Genomic DNA, 22,479 nt, shown 5'->3' with positions numbered 1-22,479 from the left:
AATTTTGTTGGTTGTAATTCTGCAGCTGTCATCAGCAATACCCCACCTCTTTGCCTGTTCCTTCTATCCTCCCTGAAATTACAATACCCTTTACATTCTAATTTTTGGCCAAGATACTTGTGTGTACAGTTGAGCTTGAACAACGCGGGGGTTACGGATGCCGAACCCAGTCGTTGTTCGAAAATCTGCATATAACTTTTGAATAACTTATAACTTTCCGGAAGCCTCACTGATAACATAAACAGTCGATTAACACATATTTTATATGTTCTATAATGTATTATATACTGTATTCTTACAATAAAGTAAGCTAGAGAAAAGAAAATCTTATTAAGAAAATCATAAGGAAGAAAAAATACATTTAAAGTACTATATTTTATTTATCGATTCCGTAAGTTTACGTCGTCTGTTTACAGAACGAACCGTCTGTCTGTCAGTACAAGTGGCTCACCCAGAGGAGGGAATGAGGCCCTGCAGGGGCGAATTCTCTATGCTTGCTGTGCAAGCTTATTAATTGAGAAAGAAGTAATATTTATTAGTTAATAAATGCATGCATTTATTAACTTTTATTTATTTATTTATTTTTTTTTTTTTTGTATTTTATTTTGGCTTTTATTTTTGTAGACAGAAGACGTCTTAAGCTTGCGCGGCAATAATTGAGCTTTGCATTGTGTATCGAAGGCCGATGCTTGCTCGTCTAGTCAAAGCTACTTTGGCTTGCTCGGTTGTAGGAGCTTCGAAGTCCTCGCAGCAGTACTGTGACATAGTCATTTCACGTCGTCTCACTCTGTTGCTTAAACACAAGCCATATACAGTCAGCGTAGCTCTAGCCAGTGAGCTTCAGCCAGCTTTTAAAAGTGTGCGTGTTGTTTGGGAAAATTAAGTTACAACCAACTTTTTATGACGAGGTTATTGACCAGTTCATAAAGAAGAATCATTGGGTAGAATTTGTATTCAAGTACCTAAATTAAAAAAGATAGAATATCATTTGTAAAATAAATGTGGTATTGTATGCTTAATGTACATAAATTTCTAAATATATAGTTTTAAATGGTCAGCAATTCATTATTCCGCTAATCAGACTTCAATCATACCTCTCACTCCCTGAATGATAATAAGAGCAAGCGTGAATTTCAAGACCTGAATTCTCCCCTGGATTAAAGACCAGAATTCGCCCCACCCCCGAAAGAAAAAGGCAAAAAAAAAACATTAGAAAAATTTCCCAAAATCTTTTCCTAATTAAAAATCATTTTTTTATTTATGCTGTGTCGTGTCTTCTATTCCTATACTACTTATGAATTAGCGATCATTGCAGATGCTCAGTCAGAGGTTGTATGCGATGAGTAGCCACTCTGAACCAGATCAAGATCAAGATAAGATAAGCAATCGTGACGTGTTGTTTGTTCAGCTGATGACGTCATGCGATTGGAATGCTTCGAATTTTTCTGGAGAACATGTGGGTGTGAACTCACTTTGTTTGTTTTGTTAACGTATGGAATTGTGGGTGATGGTTTGAAATAAGGAATCGTGTCGTGATCGGTGGGACACTCTGAACCAAATAGGGGTAGGGTGAATGGGGGAAGCAATGTCAGTGTCGTGGATGTGTGTTGTTATCAGATGAAGATTAGTGACATAATTTGTTAGTTATAAATTAGTGAAATTATTGTTTTGAATGGAAAAGCAAGATGTATGAGTGGATATGGATTCGTGGTGTGATTGGTGGAACACTTCAAACCAAATAGGGATAGGGTGAATGGAGGAAGTGGTCAGTGTTGTGGATGTGTGTTGTTATTAGATGTAGATAAGTAAATGGTTTGCACATGGCATTGTAGGTGATGGATCAGGGATATGGTGTGTTTGGTTCACATATAGCATTGTGGGTGATGTTTAGAGATAAGGAATCGTGATGTTATGTGGTTGGAAATTTCTGGGGAGCATATATCTCTGTGACATTACCATGTGATGTCACAGAGATGTTAAAGCTATGGGAATTCTTAGAGTAGAGTAGAGTCCAGATGGTGGAGGCATTTAGTCCTTTTCAGAATAATTAATTATATTCTGGCATCCACTCAAAACACACACTTTTTTTTTGCCTATGGAATTCTGGGCGATGTTTTGAGATAAGATATCTTGGAATTTCTGAGGGTGATACATATCCGTCATTGTCAAATTTTGTCTTTGGTTGTCTATAGGTGGCAGCATGACTTTTCCAATATAGTTTGGGGTATTTCTTCCTGTTAAAGCTATGGGAATTCTTAGAGTAGAGCAGAGTCAAGATGGCGGCAGCGTTTAGTCCTTTTAAGAATAATCGATTATAGCTGGCGTCCCCTCAAAATACACAATTTTTTTTCTCATATACATAACTCATCCAATTATTTTGATTTGTCTACATTTAAGATCTTAAACTTCATTACTTTTCTAATTAACGTTATCTATTTTACAAAATGTTAGGTTATTGGTATATTTTTTATGATAACCCTGCTTTCAGACATGTGTTAAGTTTAATGTCTTAATTTTTGTTTAGTTGGGAATGCGAAAAAACCTTGTTTGTCTTATTTTCGTTACTTAACTTACTAATGCTATCGAAAGAAAGAAAAATAAATAAATTTCAGTTAAGTTACATAATTAAGTAAGTTCAGAGCCTTGGAATTAAAGGTCGACTGTTAGCATTTGGTGATTTTATATTTGAGCAATATAAAATATAAAATATGAATCTGTAACTTAATGAACAAAGATGTGTGCTGTTTTTGCGTTTTCCACAGTGAAACTTTACTGTTATTCTGATTACAAATTGATATATAAATTCATAACATTATACTTTAATGCAATTCTGTTTAGTTATTGTAAAAAAATCGCATCTCTACGCTTCTAGAGATGCGAATTTGTCGGTCACTGGTGGATCTTAGTCAGGAAAAGACAGGTGTTAATGGAAAATTGTTGCCTCTACTGTAAAAACTATAGTTCAACAGTCCAGAATGATCTGTTTTTACCTTTGAAGAATATCGCGATACATCAGTGAAAGAAAATGATTAATGATCTACAAATGTCTAAACTAATGTTCCCATGGTGTCTGAAAGAGAGCGAAAAACCAAATGAGCAGAAATGAGTCAGACATCTTCAAGATAATTGAACATCGGTGCAATTTCCCCAGTCAGAAAAGTTCACAAGTAGGCTCAACAAAAAAGTGAAGAGAAATGACACGGTCTAACACAACACATATGAAAATCTACAGTGTAGGGGGAAAAGAAATTCACACAATTTATTTATTGATTAGAATTATATGTATTGGTTTAAAAAAATGATTGCGTGTTGTAGTTTTTTGTGAATCCAGTTAAGTTAAAAAAAAACTCATTTCATTTGTCAGAATTCCATACTGTAACAAAACCCTGAACTCCAAACAGGAAGTAACGTACTGTCAACAAAACGGCGTTTAGAGTTCAAATCTATGATGTCATTTGGGCAGAACTGTCGGAAAACATAGTATGAGACAAAATGCGAAAAGAAATTAACGAAACATACAATAACTATAAGGAAAAAAGAGTCAAATGCATTTTCAGAGCTTGTGTTTGTGTTTTGTGCTGCACACACATATGATTAAAAATCAACAATTTGGAATATCTATTGTTTTCAGAAAACCTCGCTAGTATCAAGATACCCCATTCTGGAAAGACTTTAAGTGATTTAAATTATCATTAGAATTTCTAGACTACATACAAAAGTTGTAATCCAATTAAGTCTCTGTTTATTTTAATTTATTTTTTTTAAATGCCGTTAATTTTTCTCTTGACTGTAAACTAAAATATACCAATAACCTAACATTTTGTAAAAAAGATAACGTTAATTAGAAAAGTAATGAAGTTTAAGATCTTAAATGTAGACAAATCAAAATATTTGGATCAGTTATGTATATGAGAAAAAAAAAGTGTGCGTTTTGAGGGGACGCCAGCATATAATTAATTATTCTGAAAAGGACTAAACGCTGCCGCCATCTGGACTCTACTCTAAAAATTCCCATAGCTATAACAGGAAAGAAATACCCTAAACTATATTGGAAAAGTCGTGCCGCCATCTATAGATGACCAAAGACAAAACTTGACAACAATAACCGATGTGTGTCACCCTGGGAAATTCCAAAATATCTTATCTCAAAACATCGTCTACAATTCCATAGGCAAACCAAAACACCTCGTGAAGTCACAGAGACATATGTTCCCGAGAAATTCCCAAACACATAACGTCACGATTCCTTATCTCTAAACATACCCACAATGCTTTACGTTAACCAAACACACCATGTGATATCCCTGATCCATCACCCATAATGCCATATGCAAACCATTTACTTATCTACATCTGATAACAACACACATCCACAACACTGATGCGCTTCCCCCATTCACCCTACCCCTATTTGGTTTGAAGTGTCCCACCAATCACACCACGAATCCTTATCCACTCATATATCTTGCTTTTCCATTCAAAACAATAACGTCATTTATTTACAACTAACAAATGACGTCACATATCTACATCTGATAACAACATACAATGAAGACACTGACGTTGCTTTCCCCATTCACCCTACCCCTGTTTGGTTTAAAGTGTCTCACCAATCACACCACGAATCCTTATCCACTCATATATCTTGCTTTTTCATTCAAAACTATAACGTCACTAATTTACAATTAACAAATTATGTCACTAATCTTCATCTGATAACAACACACATCCACGACCCTTGCGTCGATTCCCCCATTCACCCTACCCCTATTTGGTTCAGAGGGTTCCACCAATCACGAGACGATTTCTTATCTCAAAACATCACCCACAATTCCATGCGCTAACAAAACAAACAAAGTGACGTCACACACACGTTCCCCAGAAAAATCCCAAACATTCCAATCGCATGATGCCACACACACACACACAATGACGTCATCAGCTGAACAAACAACACGTCACGATTCCTTATCTTATCTTGATCTTGATCTGGTTCAGAGTGACCGGAATACTACTATTCTCAAATCGTCTACTCAACTCGACCCCCTCCCTCCAAGATTAAATCCTGAGTGTGCCACTGGTCAGTACCAATATCAATATTGTCTTATATGATAAAAAACACAGTAGATGTTTTATGTATTACTAACACTAGACATTAAAAATGAAAAGAAATGAAAAATGAAATGATAACTTGAAAAAGAAATTCATATTTATTTACAGGTATAACGATTCATGCATTGATAACGAAGAAGCAGGAATATGATTGCTTTATGGTAGCCTAGTACAATCGATACAGTTGCTTCACGGTAGCCTAGCCTATACACTAATGAATGAATCGTTATAAAATTTTTATTTTATTCTAATTAATTAAATAAATTTAATAATTAATAAGTTAATTTTATGCAGTGGTGACTGCATCTTTACGTTTGTTTACATTTCTCTCGACCAAATGGCACCATGTTAGTGTTTGTGTGAGTAAGTTATTATTAGTGTCATTATTTTGTGACCCCTCCAAGGAGTCTGAAGACTCATCGAGGGAGGACACACCTACTCTACAATTCTCCCGTCTTCAGCACTATATCAAACCTCTACTACCATCATCATCTACATCAATGCCATCTACTACTCACCATCACCACTAGTATTATTTTGTCTGTGAATTGCGTGTGTTCTGAAGGGCCGATTAGTCTGTATACGGGATGAAAAACCCGAGTTTCCGAAAGAAAAAATCTTGCTAACTCCGCATGAGATCGGCTAACTCACTTTGAATTGAAAAAATCCATATAAAGATTCCTCCCGTCACGACGAGTTATGCTAATTCTTAACTTTTTATAATAGATCTGTGTATGTTAAATGATAAAATAGACTGGTATCTACATATTCATATTTTATAAATTCATAACCTACTTAACTCTTTCTTAATTTTTTCGATATTTCTAGCTATGCGGTTCATCTGCGAGATTTTCAAATTTCTCGCAAATGTCCAAAAAGTTTCCAGTATATTTGCGTCCTTCGATTGGAATTGGTCTAAGTTCGATTCTCGTCATGATGGGAGGAATCTTTATGTGGGCTTTTTCAATCGAAGGTGAGTTAGAAGATCTCGTACAGAGGTAACAGGTTTTTTTTCTCCCGGAAACTCGGGTTTTTCATCCCGCATAACAGACAAATCGGCTCTTCAGAAAACACACGCAATTTACAGACAAAAAATACTAGTTGTGGTGGTGGGTGGTGGATGGCGTTGATGGAGATGATTGGTAGTAGAGGCTCGGTGTAGTGGTGGATACAGTTGTGTAGTGGGTGTCCTCCCGCGATGGGTCTTCGGTCTCCTTGGAGGTGTCACGAATAATAATAATAATATTTATAGAAAAAAAATCCGCGTGTATGTATATATATATATATATATATATATATATATATATATATATATATATATATATATATATATTCGGATTTTTTCATAGAAAATAGTAATTATAAATTCCATGCTTACCAAAAATTTGTCCCTGATAAAACAACGAGCTCTTTCGTATTCACTGCTCTTCTCATTACCTTCTAGAAAGGATATGATTTATTTATTTCATAGAATGGGGGTAAAAACATGTTAATAATCAGTATTTAATTGATATTGATATGTAATTGATAGTCATGAATTTACAAATAAATTATTCATATTAGTGCATTTACTTAAATAAATAATTCTATGTATCCTATAAGCAGGGCCGTCTTAACAAGTTTGAGCGCCCTGGGCTAAAAATTTGGCACCTTAATCACATTGGATTGAGTAAAAATTAAATAATACATAATTAAATAACTTTCATTGCAAAAAAAAATGTATTTTAAAATATCTCGACATTGCACACTTTTATTTAATTCAACAATATTTATAATATAATAAAGGTAGTTTATTTGTATTTATAAAAATACACACGTAGAAAAAAAAGCTTAAAAATTCTAATTAAAAATTTTTTAAACATACTCGGTTCTTAAGCGCCCTTGGATCAATAGCGCCCCTGGGCTATAGCCCATTTAACCCAGTGGATAAGGAGGCCCTGCCTATAAGTTGTGTTAAAGCAAGCTTTTCAAACATATTACCCATGGATCAGAACCCACTCTAAAGTCTACCGATTATATACACTACATGTATATATATATATATATATATATAAGACAGAATTTTTTTAAAAAAAATACAGTAGAAAGAATGTTGGACTTACTTTTATGGTACGTCATGAAGAATGTAGTGGGATATGATAGTTGCTGCTGTCTCTTTGTTCAGAATTTGTGGCGCTTAAATTTCATATATTCACTTTGTAACAAATTTAGATTTTTTTTTCTTGTCTAAAAAAAGAATTCCATACGAGAAAGCCCTCGTCATTTTTTTAAAGATGATCAATAAGTGCTGAAACCCCAGAATAGTTGGAGCTGCTAAAATAGTTATCACTAAAAACTTTAGTTTATATACTCACACGTAGACTTAATTATCAAAATTGCTGCAAGAAAAATGTTTTTTTTTATTGTTTATATATATATATATCTTCTAATGTAGCAAATTGACAGGTTTTAAATTTCCAGTTTCCTTCTGTCTCTGCTTCCATTGAAGGACCTTAGAATATTTTTGAAACTGTCTGAGGGAAGAATCAAGCATATAGCTTTTTTATGAAATCTCCAACTTTCTATATTACTCCTCAAAACGATTGAAAGCAAATCAGATTATTAATATCTCCTAAACAAATTGTGAAAGGGCCCAAATGAAGAGAACTCGCATGTCCAAACAATACTCGTGCTTTCTTGTGATGTACCAAGACTATTGTTACCTTTTTCTTTTCTTTTTTTTTCCAATTGGCTTCCACTATGAATAATTCTATTCATTTTCTTTCCATTCCTCCAATTCTTTCATCGATGAACTCCATAATCGTCTTCCTACTTTTCTAAAATCAATTTCCATTCAGTTTCCCTTTGTTTTGTTCTATGGAAGAGATCAGAAGAATTTTATTCGTGCTAGATATAGAAAAAAAGTGAGATTTCGATGGCATCTTTTGATTGAGAAGATTTCTGTTCCTGTTTAATGTTGCCTGTTTCTATATTCCTATTTCATTGGTATTTCACCCATACCTCGGAAATGAGTTCATATCTAACCCATTCCTTAAAAAAGGGGGATAAAAAGTGAACAAATGTTTGCCGTCACATTACCTCCCAGTTTCTCTCATTCTTTCTAAAGTAATGGAGAAATCGATGATCAGTCAACATCTTGGAAATCGGAAACCCCTCAACAAATAACCTGCCAGTATGCGTTCTGCAAATGTCAAATAACAGGAAATCTCGATTATATATCATCCGCCTTTGAAAAAAATGCCATAAAAATGTGTAGAGAAACAAATGATTCCTCTCGATATTTCTACAGCATTTAGTCAAGTATGGGGGGGGGAAGAGTTGGGTAGACGATTTGAGAACAATCGCATACGACCTATGACTGAGCATCTGCAATGATCCCCAATATATGATACCCGTGATTTCCTCTGGCCCGACTCGGGCAAACGAAGTAGCGCTCGGTCCGCCAGAGCACTACTTCGTTCGCGTTGTGTTCACAGCGGCCATGATTCCTGACAGCTATAGGGTATTCCCACCTTATGTGGCCGTTAATTCATAAGTAGTATATAAATAAAAGACATGACACAACATAAATAAAAAAATGAATTTTAATTAGGAAAAGATTTTTGGAAAATTTTCTAGTCTTTTTTTCTTTTTCTTTGGAGGGTGCCAGAACCCTCCTCCAGCCAAATTGGATCTTTATCTGCGCACGTTGCAAGTTAAGCTAAAATACCACAGGTTTCTGTTCTCTCATGTTCACTCTTTTCATTCTAAATCGACTACCTTTTCCAGTTGACTGGAAATTCAATCTCTAGTTTCACTCAGTAACTGTTGTCATCAAAATCGTGTAATGACAGGTCTGGTCAAAATATGAATTTTACGAACATCTCATTAAATAATTCAACAAGAATTGTCCTTCGGCAATCTCAAATTATGAACCCTTCTTTACTGGAGTCCTTATAACTACTTTAACGTCAATGCTAACAGAACTAAACTTTTTCATATTTCTTCCTACAAAGAAATATTTTCTTCCATTCTTTTTACTTTTGGCGCTAGCGAAATAAATCTCTAGGCATGTCTCTTCTTGAGATAACTGTCAGCATACTTGTGATATATGTTTATGCGAAGAAACAAAAATCAGTTAATGCCTTTTATTCTCTTAGAGGGAGTAGGCGAGGCCTTTAAACCCTATCTACAGAGTGATCATAAAGTCGCGCAACCGAAAGTTTGAATTTGTACCAATTGTTTCCAAAGTTATACTCATTCCTTACGCCACTAGATGTCACCATTATATTATTACAAACTATCGGAGACGCCGAGTTCACTGTGACGTGTACAGGTTGTTCTCAGTGTAGCTTTGTTCATTGTGGAAGTGAAATGTCTTTTTTCCCAGCCGTAACGAGTTTTCGTTTGGGAAAGTTCATTCGCTAATCGTTCATAAGCACGTGTTTCCGAGGAATTTCACGAGAAATATCCGCGCACAGCAATCCCTCAGAAGTCGACCATAACGAGATTAGTGCAGCGTTTTCGGGAAACTGGATCTGTTGCAGATAGGAGTTGCTTCTGAAGACTCTCCATTTAACCGATAAAATGGATGAGGGAAAGAGAGCACTGCAGCTGTCCCTAACCAAAAAATCCTCAAGAAACTTGTTATGCAATCATCACTGTCATACGGTATTGCTCAAAGAGCTGCACCATGGTTATATCCATATCATGTACACTCAGTCCATGAACTGAAGGACCCAGATAAAGGCAAACGAATAATCGTCTGCAGATGGTTATGCTAATTCGTTGAAGAACGTGGTATAGAAATGCTTGATAGAGTTTTCTTTATTGACGAGGCCTAGTTTCACCTCAATGGGTATGTGAATAGTCAAAATAATAGGATTTGGTCATATGAAAATTCACATGCTTTTCATGAAAAAGTTTTGCATTCTCAAAAAATTGGAGTTTGGTGTGCGATTTCACGCCATCGTATAGTGGGACCCATTTTTTTTTAAACGACGGTGAATGGTTCCATCTACCAACACATTTTGTGGCACTCCTTGATGTCAGCGAACGCCATTGTTGGTTCCAGCAAGACAGTGCTATGTGCCACATATCGAATAGTACCGTACATTTTTTTTAAGAATTTTTATGTGACGTCTCATCTCGAAAGATTGTGGTCTCCACGATCACCAGATTTATCACCACCACCACCATATTTTTTTTGTTGGGAGTATCTCAAAGGTGTTGCTCATCAAAATAATCCTTGCACACATACTGGATGAACTGAAAATGAACATTTCAACAGCAATTGAAAACATCAGTGTACAGGTGCTTCACAAGGTGATCAAGCCTGGTAAAAAAAGCTAGTTTACATTCACGAAGAAGGTGGTCACTTTCAACATATGTTATATGTTATCCTGTTCTTATAAAGGTCCTATTATAGCCTGTATTTGTAGCTGTTTCATTTTTCACATACTTTTAATTAACCTCAAAACACTCTATAGCTTTTAAAGACTGAGTGGGCACTTCAATCTCCATAGGTAGCCAATCAGAGATAGCTAGTCCATGTCTATCACTAATTATATGTATCACCGATGAACAGACAGGCAAAAAAAGTACTACCATCTCTTGGTACCTAACCCTAACAGGATATGTCACTGTCTGAAATAATGTGGTTTCTACGGTTCATTTTCTTGAGTTGACAACACAAAAAAAACAGAGTTTATGGGAGAAAAAAACCTGCTTGTCTTTGCCAGTGATCGACTAACTGGGAAACCGGTCGAAAACAGGCTCAGAAATAGTTCCTCCAGTCGGCAACTAGACTTGAACTTAAGCCTACCTTTGGGCGGTCTAGCGCAAAGGATGCAAGTGCCACTGCCACTGAGCTACACTGGCATTTGATTATGTGAAGAAAGATTGAAATTATTCTATTAAAGATATCACAAATATTAGATATTCTCTGCTGCTCCAGACGTTATTGTCTATCAGTACAAATGAGAAATCCGTTCAACCAATGAATTATTATTCTTACATCTGTAGCAGTTAACCTATGAATTCCTCCAATGAAAATTATTTTCAATGTAGAAAAGAGCAATTAGGCTAATTTATCACCGAGTCTCAAAAACGTTCATTCTGCTCTTTTTTAGAAACAGTTCCTTAAAAAATCACATATGGAAAAAAAATAAGAAAAATTGCAGATAATCATTTGACAAACTAAAAAAAAGGTGCATTTTGCAATCGCACAGATAGTTACAGTAATACTATTTATGTTTGGTTGTGCCTAAATTTGCTACTGAAACAGTCAATAAACAGGAAGTAATAGTGAAATTCTGCTGGTAATGTTGTTTTTGCTACTGTTGTTATGCTCTGGGAATTTCAGAGGAGAATTTACATTTTTATTCGAATAAAATAAAGTTGGCCAAGTGGTCGCTTCTAAATTGCAGCCATCTTCCTGCTTTTCGTATATTTCTATCATGGTGATCGAAAATTGTTGAACTATGTCACTTGTAGAGGTCTCAGCAGCATTTTAATTTTGGATTATTTCGTTGGGTTATAACCCACTTGCCCCTACACCATTTAATCATAAGAAATGTCTATGTTTTCCAACTTGAAAAGAAGAAAAGTAATCTTTTAGGACGTTTCATAATTTATTCTTGCTGTGTACAGTTGGCCCCTTGTCCAATAAAGAAAACAAAGATGGAACTGACGTTGTGGAATTTTAAATATATGACTTACTGAACCTTATAGTTAGAGCAGTGAGCTATTCTATAGTCCTTAGCAGTTGCTTACAATCATGGCTGTAAAGTCAACGACGATTGTAAGAACTATTTCAGGCCATGGAGACACCAACACTATTAATGATCAGTGATGCTGTGTTTAAAAAGTGACTAACACTTCAGAGTCCGAACTTTGGCCTACTCAGCATTTTTAATATTTGAGATAAACAATTTAACTAGATCCAATGAAACTCATCTACAAATTTTTTTGTTTGTTATTTTCCATAGTTGACAAGGTTCGTTAATTTGTTGAAAAGACCCGGCTTCGATTCCCATCGTATTGAACAGTTATTAAGGCTTTTCAACTCAAGATAAATTTAAATAGGATAACTAAAGGTAAATTAAAGGCTGAAAGGCCAGACAGAAATATAAGAGTTTCCTCCAAATATTTCGAATCTCGTATATACCCATAATTGCCTTGTTGTAATTTAAACTAACCGATCCGATAACTCTTTGTTTTAATAATTCTATACTCAATACATACTTAATATAAATAAAAAAAAGTGTACACACACACACACACACACACACACACACACACACACACACACACACACACACACACACACACACACACACACACACACACACACACACACACACACACACACACACACACACACACACACACACACAACAGTATAGGAAAAGCTCTTACCTTCTTCTTAAGACTTTCAGTATATTGGAATTTGACAATAATTAACATTTCTTTGAATCATGAGAAATGGAAATTTTCCTCGTAACTGAAAATCTGCATCAATAAATACTTCTAACCGACTGCAAATGTTGTTAGGTATATTTGCAGTCAATGAAATTTTTTTATTAAAGACTATCAACTTTCCATTTATTGGTAGAGAATAGACCTCAACATACTATGAAAAACCCAAAACAGTCTCTGTTGAAGATAATAAGTCGTGATTGTTTTAAAAATAAATACTCTAATGCCTTTTATTCCCAAAGAGAATAAGTGGACTTCTTTAGTCCTAACGGTTTGAAGATCATTTGGCAGCCGGTCTGCCATCACTGATTGTCAGCTCATAGTTCTCAATGAACCAACGATTTCAAGGGAGAGATTTTGGTAGACAAGTGTTACTATCTCGTTACCCTAAATTCTAACATTAGCTCTTTGAAAAACTGATTTTTTAATTGATCAAAATGCTGATTACCAATAATTAGTTGTTCCAGACAAAATAATTGGGGGATTAGGATTTATCAAAATTCTAATGATAAAATGTATTATATAAATAGTTAATAAAACATTTAACATAATAAAGATCGAAGTACCTGATGACTTATAGGTGTAACTCTTATATTCTGGGTAATAATCTTCCAGGAGTACATTCCGCTCTATTTTCTCTTTGAGAATATCTTGTTTATTGAAGAATAAAATAAAACCAGAATCACGTAGAAATCTAAAGGAAGGTAGTAGATAAAAATGAATTTTCAAAAATACTTGTCAGTGATTAAAAGTCAACATGTTTCTGGATGAGCATGATACTCGTAGATATTTAATACATAAAAATATTCCAAATTATGTTTAGTGCATAATTTAAAAAAACACAAGGAAAATTATAAGTATGCATGTGCTATATGACACATATAATTAGGTTAACGAGAGAAAAAAACCCTAATAATCTGTAAATAATAATAAATAAATAATGGGGATAAGGAAAAATACTAATTCTAAATATAAAAAAATTAAATATAAAAAATGCTCCAATGCAATCAATGATTGTAGCATTTTTGGTAGAGAAGTAAAAATAGCTACTTCATATGCAAAAAAGATAGTATATCCTTTTATTTTTTTCAATTTTGGTCTGGAATCCATTTAGCAAATGGATATGACAAAAATGACAATTCTCTCAATTGTCTAGTTTTATGGGCCAGGATAAATTTTGTATGGCCTTGAATTTCAGTGCCCTTTCAATTGGACTCTTTTCAGTATCATTCAAACTTTTGCTTCAACACGAATCACTATAGTCTATGGTAATATCATTAATTTCATTAATTTTTAGTGCACTTAGCATCACTTATATTCCACACTCCATGTGAAAACACAGCTTTTTTCTTTTTGTAACTCCTCCGTTCTCTTTTAAAATCAGACACCGAAATCTACATAGTAGTCAAGAAGTACCTGAGAAGAATTTCTGCAATGAGATTGCTTCCTCACTATTCTTCTCGTTATGGCCATGATTTGATTACTACAAAACACACAAATCGGCTGAAGAACTCGCAATCGGTAGATATAATACAGGAACTTTGGGTAATATGGAATACCATTTGATACACACATACACACAGAGTGGTATTCCGTATTACCTGAAGTTCCTCCGCATATCACTCTTATCTTTTAGTTGCATTTTCGTAATGCTGAACAGTTAATAATTTCATTATTATATTTAATCTGCGTTGCCTTCTCACTTTTAATATGTGAATTTCAGTTCATGTAGAACGTTTTCCATAGATTCTGCCAGCAACTCAAGCATCTCGAACACTATGTGTTCGAGATGCTTGAGTTGCTGGCAGAATCTGATCAATTGAACTGCAATTTCTAATTCTAAACAGTACTGGTTAGATATTAGTTTATGTGATGTATATGGCTTTAATCTATAATATTCAATGTGAGACAAGGCTTTCAATTGCTCAAATCAATTTATCAGTCTGGTTGGGCAAGTGAATAACATCTCTGTTCTCCCGTCTATATGCCTCCGAGTCGAATTCCATTGTTCCATGAGTATTTGTAAATGTCTTCAGGCAATCAATGATTTTCAATCAGCAGTATGCGATCATGACTATGCACACTGAAAACTTGAAGTGGCTTGAGAATTATATTTGGTCACTAGAGCAGGGTTTCCCGGATTATGTAGCTCTCTTGGCCCACCCACAGTATTATATGTACTGTGGGTGGAAAATTCAATCATTCATTCACATGTAATATTAAAAAATAATTGAATTTATTAATTAGAATTTCTTTTTTGAATCCAATTTGAATTTTTAACAGGTTATCAATGTTAATTACTTCATTCGCTTGAATACATACCTGCTACACCAAACTTCCTCAAACAACTTTAAAGATTCGTCAAGCCTGTTGGTTACATTGTCTTCTCTTACTTTAAGATCGAATTCACTACTTGCAACTAAGAATAATATACCTGTTATACCATCAAATACTTGAATCCACTTACGCCGTTCACATCGCTGTCCACCAACGTCAAACATCCTGCATTAAAGAATAAATAGAATAAATTAAATAAAAAGAATTAATTAAAGAATATATATATATATATATATATATATATATATATATATATATATATATATATATATATATATATATATATATATATATATATATATATATAACTAGGAAATAACTACTGCATGCGTCTGACAGACTGAATGGGAAATTAATGATAAATTTAGATGAATAGCGACAAATGACAAATGAAATATATGGTCATTCAACTGCTCTAATCAAGAATATTTAGGGAGCGCATAAGGAAATTCATGCTACCCCGGTTAGAACAATATTCAAAGTCTGGAGTAATTTCTTTATAATTAATAATTTTTCGCATATTGTGGCGTTTGCATACCACCGCGCTTGGCCGCATGAAGGAAGTCTTGGTTTCGAGTCTAGTCGGCGACTAGAGGAAATTTTTTTAAGCCTTTTTTCGACCGGTTCCCGAGTTAGTCGATCTCTGGCACGGGCAAGCAGGTTTTTCCTCCCGGAAACTCGGGTTTTTCGTCCTGTAAACTCAAGAAAATCGACCGTAGAACCCACATTATTTCAGACATTAAAATATATTGTGTTAGGGTTAGGGACCACGAGATGGCGGCACATTTGAGCCGTCTCTCTTCACTGCGTACCGCTTAATTAGTGATAGCCTTGGGCCATCTGTCTCTGATTGGTTACCAGTGGAGATATAACTGCCCACTCAGTCTCCAAAAAGTTAGATAGGGCTAAATGGCCTCGCCTACTCCCGTATATACGGGAATAAAAAAGGCGTTAGCTGATTTTTTTTTTTTTTAATTATGTGATATTTCACCTTGTCTAGAGATCTGGCTGCTATCAAAAGTAATAGAAAAACGAAAGGAGATTTTTTTTGTGGGGGGGGGGGGGTTGAGGTAAGATTGAGTTTTTCTATCGCTGAAGTTAAAATTGTTATTCGAATCCCACTGAAGAAAGGTTTCGGATCAGTATTTAATACTGTAGAAGGAAATATTTGAGATAATTTGTCCATCAGTATATTGCACTTCTTTATTCTATAAAACTGGCACTACACAAATTGACAAATTATCTCAAATATTTCCTTCTACAGTATTAAATACTGATCCGAAACCTTTCTTCAGTGGGATTCTAATAACAATTTTAACTTCGGGCTGATGAGATCTGAAATCACTAAAGAATGTTCGTTAATATACAGAAGGAACAAAGTGAACAAACAGAGCTATGTGTATTATTCGAACATTAGTTGCCAAGTTTGAGAATAAAGAAATATCCACCATCACACGTAATGTAATGTACTATGGAAAAAAAAATTGCTATCCCAGTTGAAAAAGAATGAAGACAAATCAAGGAAGGTTACCATGAGAGCTTGTTTAACAATCATTTGTATTAATCCAATTAAATTCATTAGAGATATGTCAAGAAATAGCCCTTGAATTTCTCAAATTTTTTCCATAGTATTGATCCAAAGATCCTTAGCAAAAGCAAAAATGATCAACTGTTGATTGACATTGACGAAATCAATACTGGAAATCATTTATTACTTGATGGTTATAATGTAGAGGTCGATAATTTATAGACTTTTTTTCCATGACTTTATAAAAAAAAACTGATGTAAGAATGATTTGTAAGGAAAAGTCGATGACAAAGGTTTGTTTCAATTCTTAGGATGCAATAATAATAATAATTCACTAATGCCTTTTATTTCAAATGAGAATAGGCAAGAATCTTTCAATGGGTAGCTTTAGCAATGGGTAGCTGGTAGGCACCGTTAGTTGTCATTGACAGTTTGGCTCAAGGCTCTCAATAATTTCATAGGCATCAGGAGAGAATAAGTTAGGGAGACAACTTTCCCATCTCGTCGTCCTAAATCCTAGCATGTTTATATTATTGTCTGAAATAGTGTAAGTTCAACGATCTAAAAAAAAAAAAGCCAAGCAAAATTTCCACTTAGAATCAAACCTACAACGGTTTTTCTGCTTGTGTTTAGCGCTTTTGAAAGAAATGATGTTTCCAGAGGGCTGCATGTATATGCGATAATTTCAACATCTGCTGGATAAATACCAATGAGATAAAAGAGTATAAAACTACACACAAAAAAGGGAGTGAACTAGTTTCGCAAATCTTAACAATAATCAGAAGAATGTTATGAAAACAGAGACGTGTGTGGAGATTTATATTAGATTGATCCTTTTGAATCTCTTTTTGTCGAAAAATCAAAAAAAGAAGTTAAAACTTGAAACTTGTTTTAAAACAATATTGGGGCCTTTACCAAAAGTATCAATGCAATTATTAAAGAAAAGTAAGAAGTCATGTTGTCTGTTTTTGCGGATATATATATATATATATATATATATATATATATATATATATATATATATATATATATATATATATATATATATATATATATTATTCAATATTTCATCTAATCGTGAATAACCAGAGAGAAGAAAGTACATGATAGGGCACAACTTCTCAGTGAAATTATGCCATGTGTAAAGAAGAGAATTAATAAAAATCCCATTAATGAGCCTACATTCTGCAGGCGCTAATAGCAAATGTTGAATGTTGGCATGCTAATTAACAATAATTTCAACATCGTCTCCTCACCGACAGACGACATTATTTTCCAGAGACTGATAATATGTAATTAGAAAATAAAATACCACTTACCAAAACAACTGCCTTCCGCCACCATATTTTTTTGGAATTCTGACTTCAAATTCTATCCTCTGAATTTCTGATGTCCTCTTTCTGCAAAATAAGATATCCTGGAACAGCATTAAAATATCAAATAAATATTCTCAATATATATCAGTGCTATTGGCTTTTTTTTTTTTTTTGAATTTTTATATTGAATTTCACCGTTTTTTTTTATTGAGTCATTTTGATTTTTTTTTTTTTTTGAAATATTACCTGATCCGAAGGAATATAATTATCTTGTCGTATTGTCTCTACCCGATCTAAGAAGCTATAAGAAACAAAAAAGGGAATAATTTCTATGATTACTAAATCTGCAATGATTAAAATCTAATATCTTTGCTAAGAATTACAATACCATACAGTCAATTGATCTATACTAGAGAAGTTTCACTTAAAAATTGACATTTCGAATACCCATGACTTTACTGACAGCGCAGCTTAGCTCATCAAGATATTTCAAAATAAATAACTAAATAATAAATAACATAACAAGAACCCTATATGAAGCACTTCATTCGGATAGAGTTGTATTATGGCAGATTAGTTTCGGCTGTATATCGCTTTTCCTTGATGAAGATAAAAAGTGATGTTCAACCTTGACTTTTCGGCGTAGGACTAAATATCAGCTACCTCTGACCAGAAAATGACAGTGCGTGCTGCATATCTCCGCCGCTAAGCAGTGGATGGCCATGGAGACGAAAGTGCTTTGTGCGAAAACAGGACGTGCAGGGATTGACCAGAACCTGTGTGGGGCAGCATAATAACCACTCGCGAATGAGGTTCGCTCTATGTGTGCGTGCCGTAATGGCATTTTATTAGGCAGCATGATGAAGCCTTCACACGTAGCAACTCGGACATTAGCGAGGAATAGTCAGCCGTAAGAGAACCAGCATGCTATAAAAGCACATATAGTCTCTTCTTCTTCTCCCTATATATATATATATATATATATATATATATATATATATATATATATATAGTTTTTTACCTTGGGTATAATATACGTTAAAGATACCAAGAAATTTTACATACTTGGTTTTAATCCTTTTCCCAAGTAAAAGCAAAACACGTCTGAAAGGGGGGGGGTGTAAATAGGCTATTTAGCTACGAATTTCTGACCAATGGGCATTAATACCACTCAGAATCGACTCACGTAATGCTATATAACTATTCTGTCTTCTAGCCATCTTGTAACTAATGATGCAGAAAGAATTCATGTGATGCCATCTTGTGGTCATATGAGGAAACATGATAAAAGTGCACCTGCAGTATGCTTTCTCTCTTTTAACACCTCTGTCATTTGGATTGTGATTTGCTTTTATTGTCTTAACGTACTTATCTTAATACAGGTAACTTATATAATAGGTTGAAAGGATAATGGTGGCATTAATTGCACCCAGTGATATAATGCTCTCCAGCCAAAAGGCTGTCGGTTCGAATCCCGCCGTGGGCATGGCCGCATGGATGTTTTGTGATTGTCTGTGAAAATACTAATAGTGGTAGTCGGCGGTAGATGGCGTTGGTGTAGATGATGAAGGCAGCTGCGGTTGGTGAAGAAGGAGAGTTGTAGAGTAGGTACCCTCCCTCGATGAGTCTTTAGACTCCCTGGAGGTGTTATGTAATAATAATAATAATAATAATTATTATTATTATTATTATTATTATTATTATTACTATAAATATTAATAAAAATAAAAAATAATAAAAAAATCTGCATAATCTTCATTGTTAATATTAGAAGAACATGTGTTGTAAATACATAATATAAAGGCAAAAAAGTATTATTAAAATTTTTAATTGAAATCCAATGTAGGAATTGCAGCACTTAGTGCTGAACTCTGTAAAATTATAAGGTGCAATGTCACACAAGATGTTTATTGTATGTATAAATATTTTAGCAATTTAAAAAAAATAAAAAATAAAATGAAATTATAATTATAATTAGTATAATAATAAATCAGTGGGCCAATTTTAGTTACATTACATGCTTCCTAGAACAATCAGAAAATTCCAAATGTATATTATTTATATGAAACTAAAAATAATAGTCGGATAGCACGTTTTAAATACGTATGAATCAGATAACCATAACATGAGTCTTATTTTTTTTTTTTTTTAAGTATTGAAATTAAGTTATGAAATGTGTGTAAGCTAAGCTTTGAATGTGCTAAGCAGGCATCTTTCGGAAATCGTTTGCTTCCACGTAGTTAGGATGTTAGTGGGCCAGTTGTATTTAGTTAAATTTTCAGTTACCGATTTTCACCTCAAATTTAGTGACTCATTCACACATTCAGTAGGGGAAGAATGCACTTTAGTTCGAAAGAAATGCGTTCGAATCCTGTCTAGGCTCGAGGAACATTTAATTAAAAAAGATATTTAACTGTGGTTGAGTTAGACATCTCATGTAGAAGTGCAAAGTTCTCCTCGAAAGTGCTGGTTTGTTTCTTTTGCAATGCAAAGCAGACAAACTGGCTAGCGAATCACCCGTAGCTGCTTGTTATAGTAGCTGGGTAGAATGGACCATGATGAGGCCTGTTGCGGTATTCAATATGTGACAGAATCCTTGACATTTTAAATTCCTGTATGTTGATTTGCAGACCCGACAGTTGTACCGTGTTGCCACTTGACCGAATCTAGTCAATAGAAAACATCTAGTCAACTGTAGTTGACTAGATGTTTTCTGACCGTCTGGACAATAGGTGTAAACATATCGGCAAGATGGTAATTTTTGTGATACTTGCACTGGTACGTCTGATTGCAACTATCATACTGTGCTCAAAGTAATCTAGATTGCACTCTTCACCTACTTGTTCCATTACATCCATGAATGGACAATTCTCTGATTCCGTTAAGAGAAGTCTCGATGTTTTTCGTATCCAAAAATAGTATTTAGCATAAACACGGAAAAAGAAAGGTGTGGATATTTGAAAACTGCACATACCATCCCAACAATGGAAAAGGATCTTTGGGGGGGGGAGGGTCGCTTCCCAACAAACTTTCGTTGAAACCCTGTAGATCCTGTGAATTTTTGTTAGATTCCTCGACGTCTTTGTTGAGCTTGCTTATGAATTCCCCCCACACACACCACACACACGCGTACTGTGGGATTTCACGATCAGAATCGGATTTGCTTTGTTGTGTAAAACTCCTTTTTCTCATTTACAAATATAGTAAATGCGTTTATTTAGAGATATGCAATAAAATGTATTCTACAGTCGTCAAGCATATCTTAAACGGATCTTCATTTCGTAGTTATTCATGGATTGACGTAATGGCATAACTACAATTCAGCAAACCCTGCAATTGGCGGGGAGATCGTTGTTTTGTTTTTGTGTTTACGGCGAAGCAACTCAAACTATGAGACTAGTGTGCTGGACCGTACTTATGCACAGACGCATGAGACTCTAGCTGAGGGCCCTGAAAAATTAGGGCCAATTTAAGGACCTCGAACAATTATGAAAGGGGTCCCGGAGCACTCTAGCGCCTCGGGCCGTGCCAAACTCTGGAAAGGTGTAAGTACGGCCCTGGCAGTCTGTTCTAATGGTTGGTTTGTATGTTTTTCGCGATGAAATATGAAATATCTACCTCCATAATTATAAGAACGAACGAATGGACGAACTAGTGAGCTCGGTGAAAGAAAAATCAGAAAGCTTGTTGGAAAAGAAGGAAGAGGCCAAATAATCGTAGATTCATCCCGAACTGACTGATCTAATTTTTTGTTGACGGATCTAAATAAAAAATTTTATTTACTATCACTTAAAATTAAAATAGCTAGTGTATCTATTGAAATATCTGGCTTTAAAATACATAGGGAATATTTTTGTAATTTATAAATTGGTCGTTAAATTATAAAGTCTTCGAATTATTCTTGTGATTAAAAAAAATAAATTAATAGATTTGCGCAACGCCGAAGGCTAGTATCAATGTTAACGACTTCAGTAGTTCGCACACATCTTATGCCTAGATAGCTGGAGTTTAAGAGGGCGTGGCGACAGAACTCTGTAGAGCAGTTTGCTCAAGTCGTTATTTAAACGCATAAGTGGCTGGCCTGAAAAAAAGAGCTGCGTTATGAACTGAATTTTTTGATGGGGAGGAGAAGAGAAGAGGAGAGAGAGAGAGAGGGGGGGGGACATTTAGTAGTATAATTAGGCAAGACTTATGCGTAACATGCTGTTTGTCAGGGCATTTTTTCTTTTTTCCAAAAGAAATGAAAAAAGAGTAAAAGACATTTTGCTCTCTCTCTCTCTCTCTCTCTCTCTCTCTCTCTCTCCCAAATGAAGTACATAATTTTAATTCTAAAAGCATTATTTTATCTATAATGAAGAGTGAATTTTATCTATAAAGCATGACTATTCAAACCTTTATATTTAAAGTTGCATACTTAACAGGGATTTCAATATAATTTATCTTGCTTAAATAAATGCAAAGTAATCATTTAAATAATTAAAATTAATGCTTGTTGCAGTATTATCTGTATACCCCCCCCCTTTCCTAGATAGCCAAATATCGGTGCTACATTGTCCAATTGAAAAGCCGTAGGTGAATCCCACCCAAGAATGTTTGTAAATCCACATTACGAACAGAATGATAGAAATGAATAGAAATCTGCTTTAAGAATACCTTCTTGCCCCCCCCCCCCTTTTTTTTTTGCATCCTACACTAGAATGACCTTCCATGGTTCTATCGGTTTTGAAA

At 34.6% G+C, this 22,479-nt stretch overlaps 1 protein-coding gene across 2 annotated transcripts in view; it reads right to left on the bottom strand.

Moving 5' to 3' along the window:
- The window catches only part of LOC150110298 (guanine nucleotide-binding protein G(s) subunit alpha-like), a 57,290-nt gene that overhangs the window by 3,513 nt on the left and 31,298 nt on the right, over positions 1-22,479 (bottom strand). For both annotated transcript variants that reach the window (XM_090392607.1, XM_090392617.1), the window contains 5 exons: positions 17,998-18,052; positions 17,755-17,852; positions 14,893-15,072; positions 13,137-13,264; positions 6,491-6,552 (listed from right to left, as the gene is read on the bottom strand). In XM_090392607.1, the coding sequence (XP_090248733.1) occupies positions 6,491-6,552; positions 13,137-13,264; positions 14,893-15,072; positions 17,755-17,852; positions 17,998-18,052 (523 nt within the window). The remainder of the gene's footprint in view (positions 1-6,490; positions 6,553-13,136; positions 13,265-14,892; positions 15,073-17,754; positions 17,853-17,997; positions 18,053-22,479) is intronic.

This window comes from Typopeltis vanoorti, chromosome 1, assembly GCF_054136105.1.
Source record: "Typopeltis vanoorti isolate ZY-2024b chromosome 1, IOZ_Tvanoo_1.0, whole genome shotgun sequence".
Taxonomy (NCBI): domain Eukaryota; kingdom Metazoa; phylum Arthropoda; class Arachnida; order Uropygi; family Thelyphonidae; genus Typopeltis; species Typopeltis vanoorti.
This window is presented reverse-complemented; position numbering and strand designations above follow the sequence as displayed.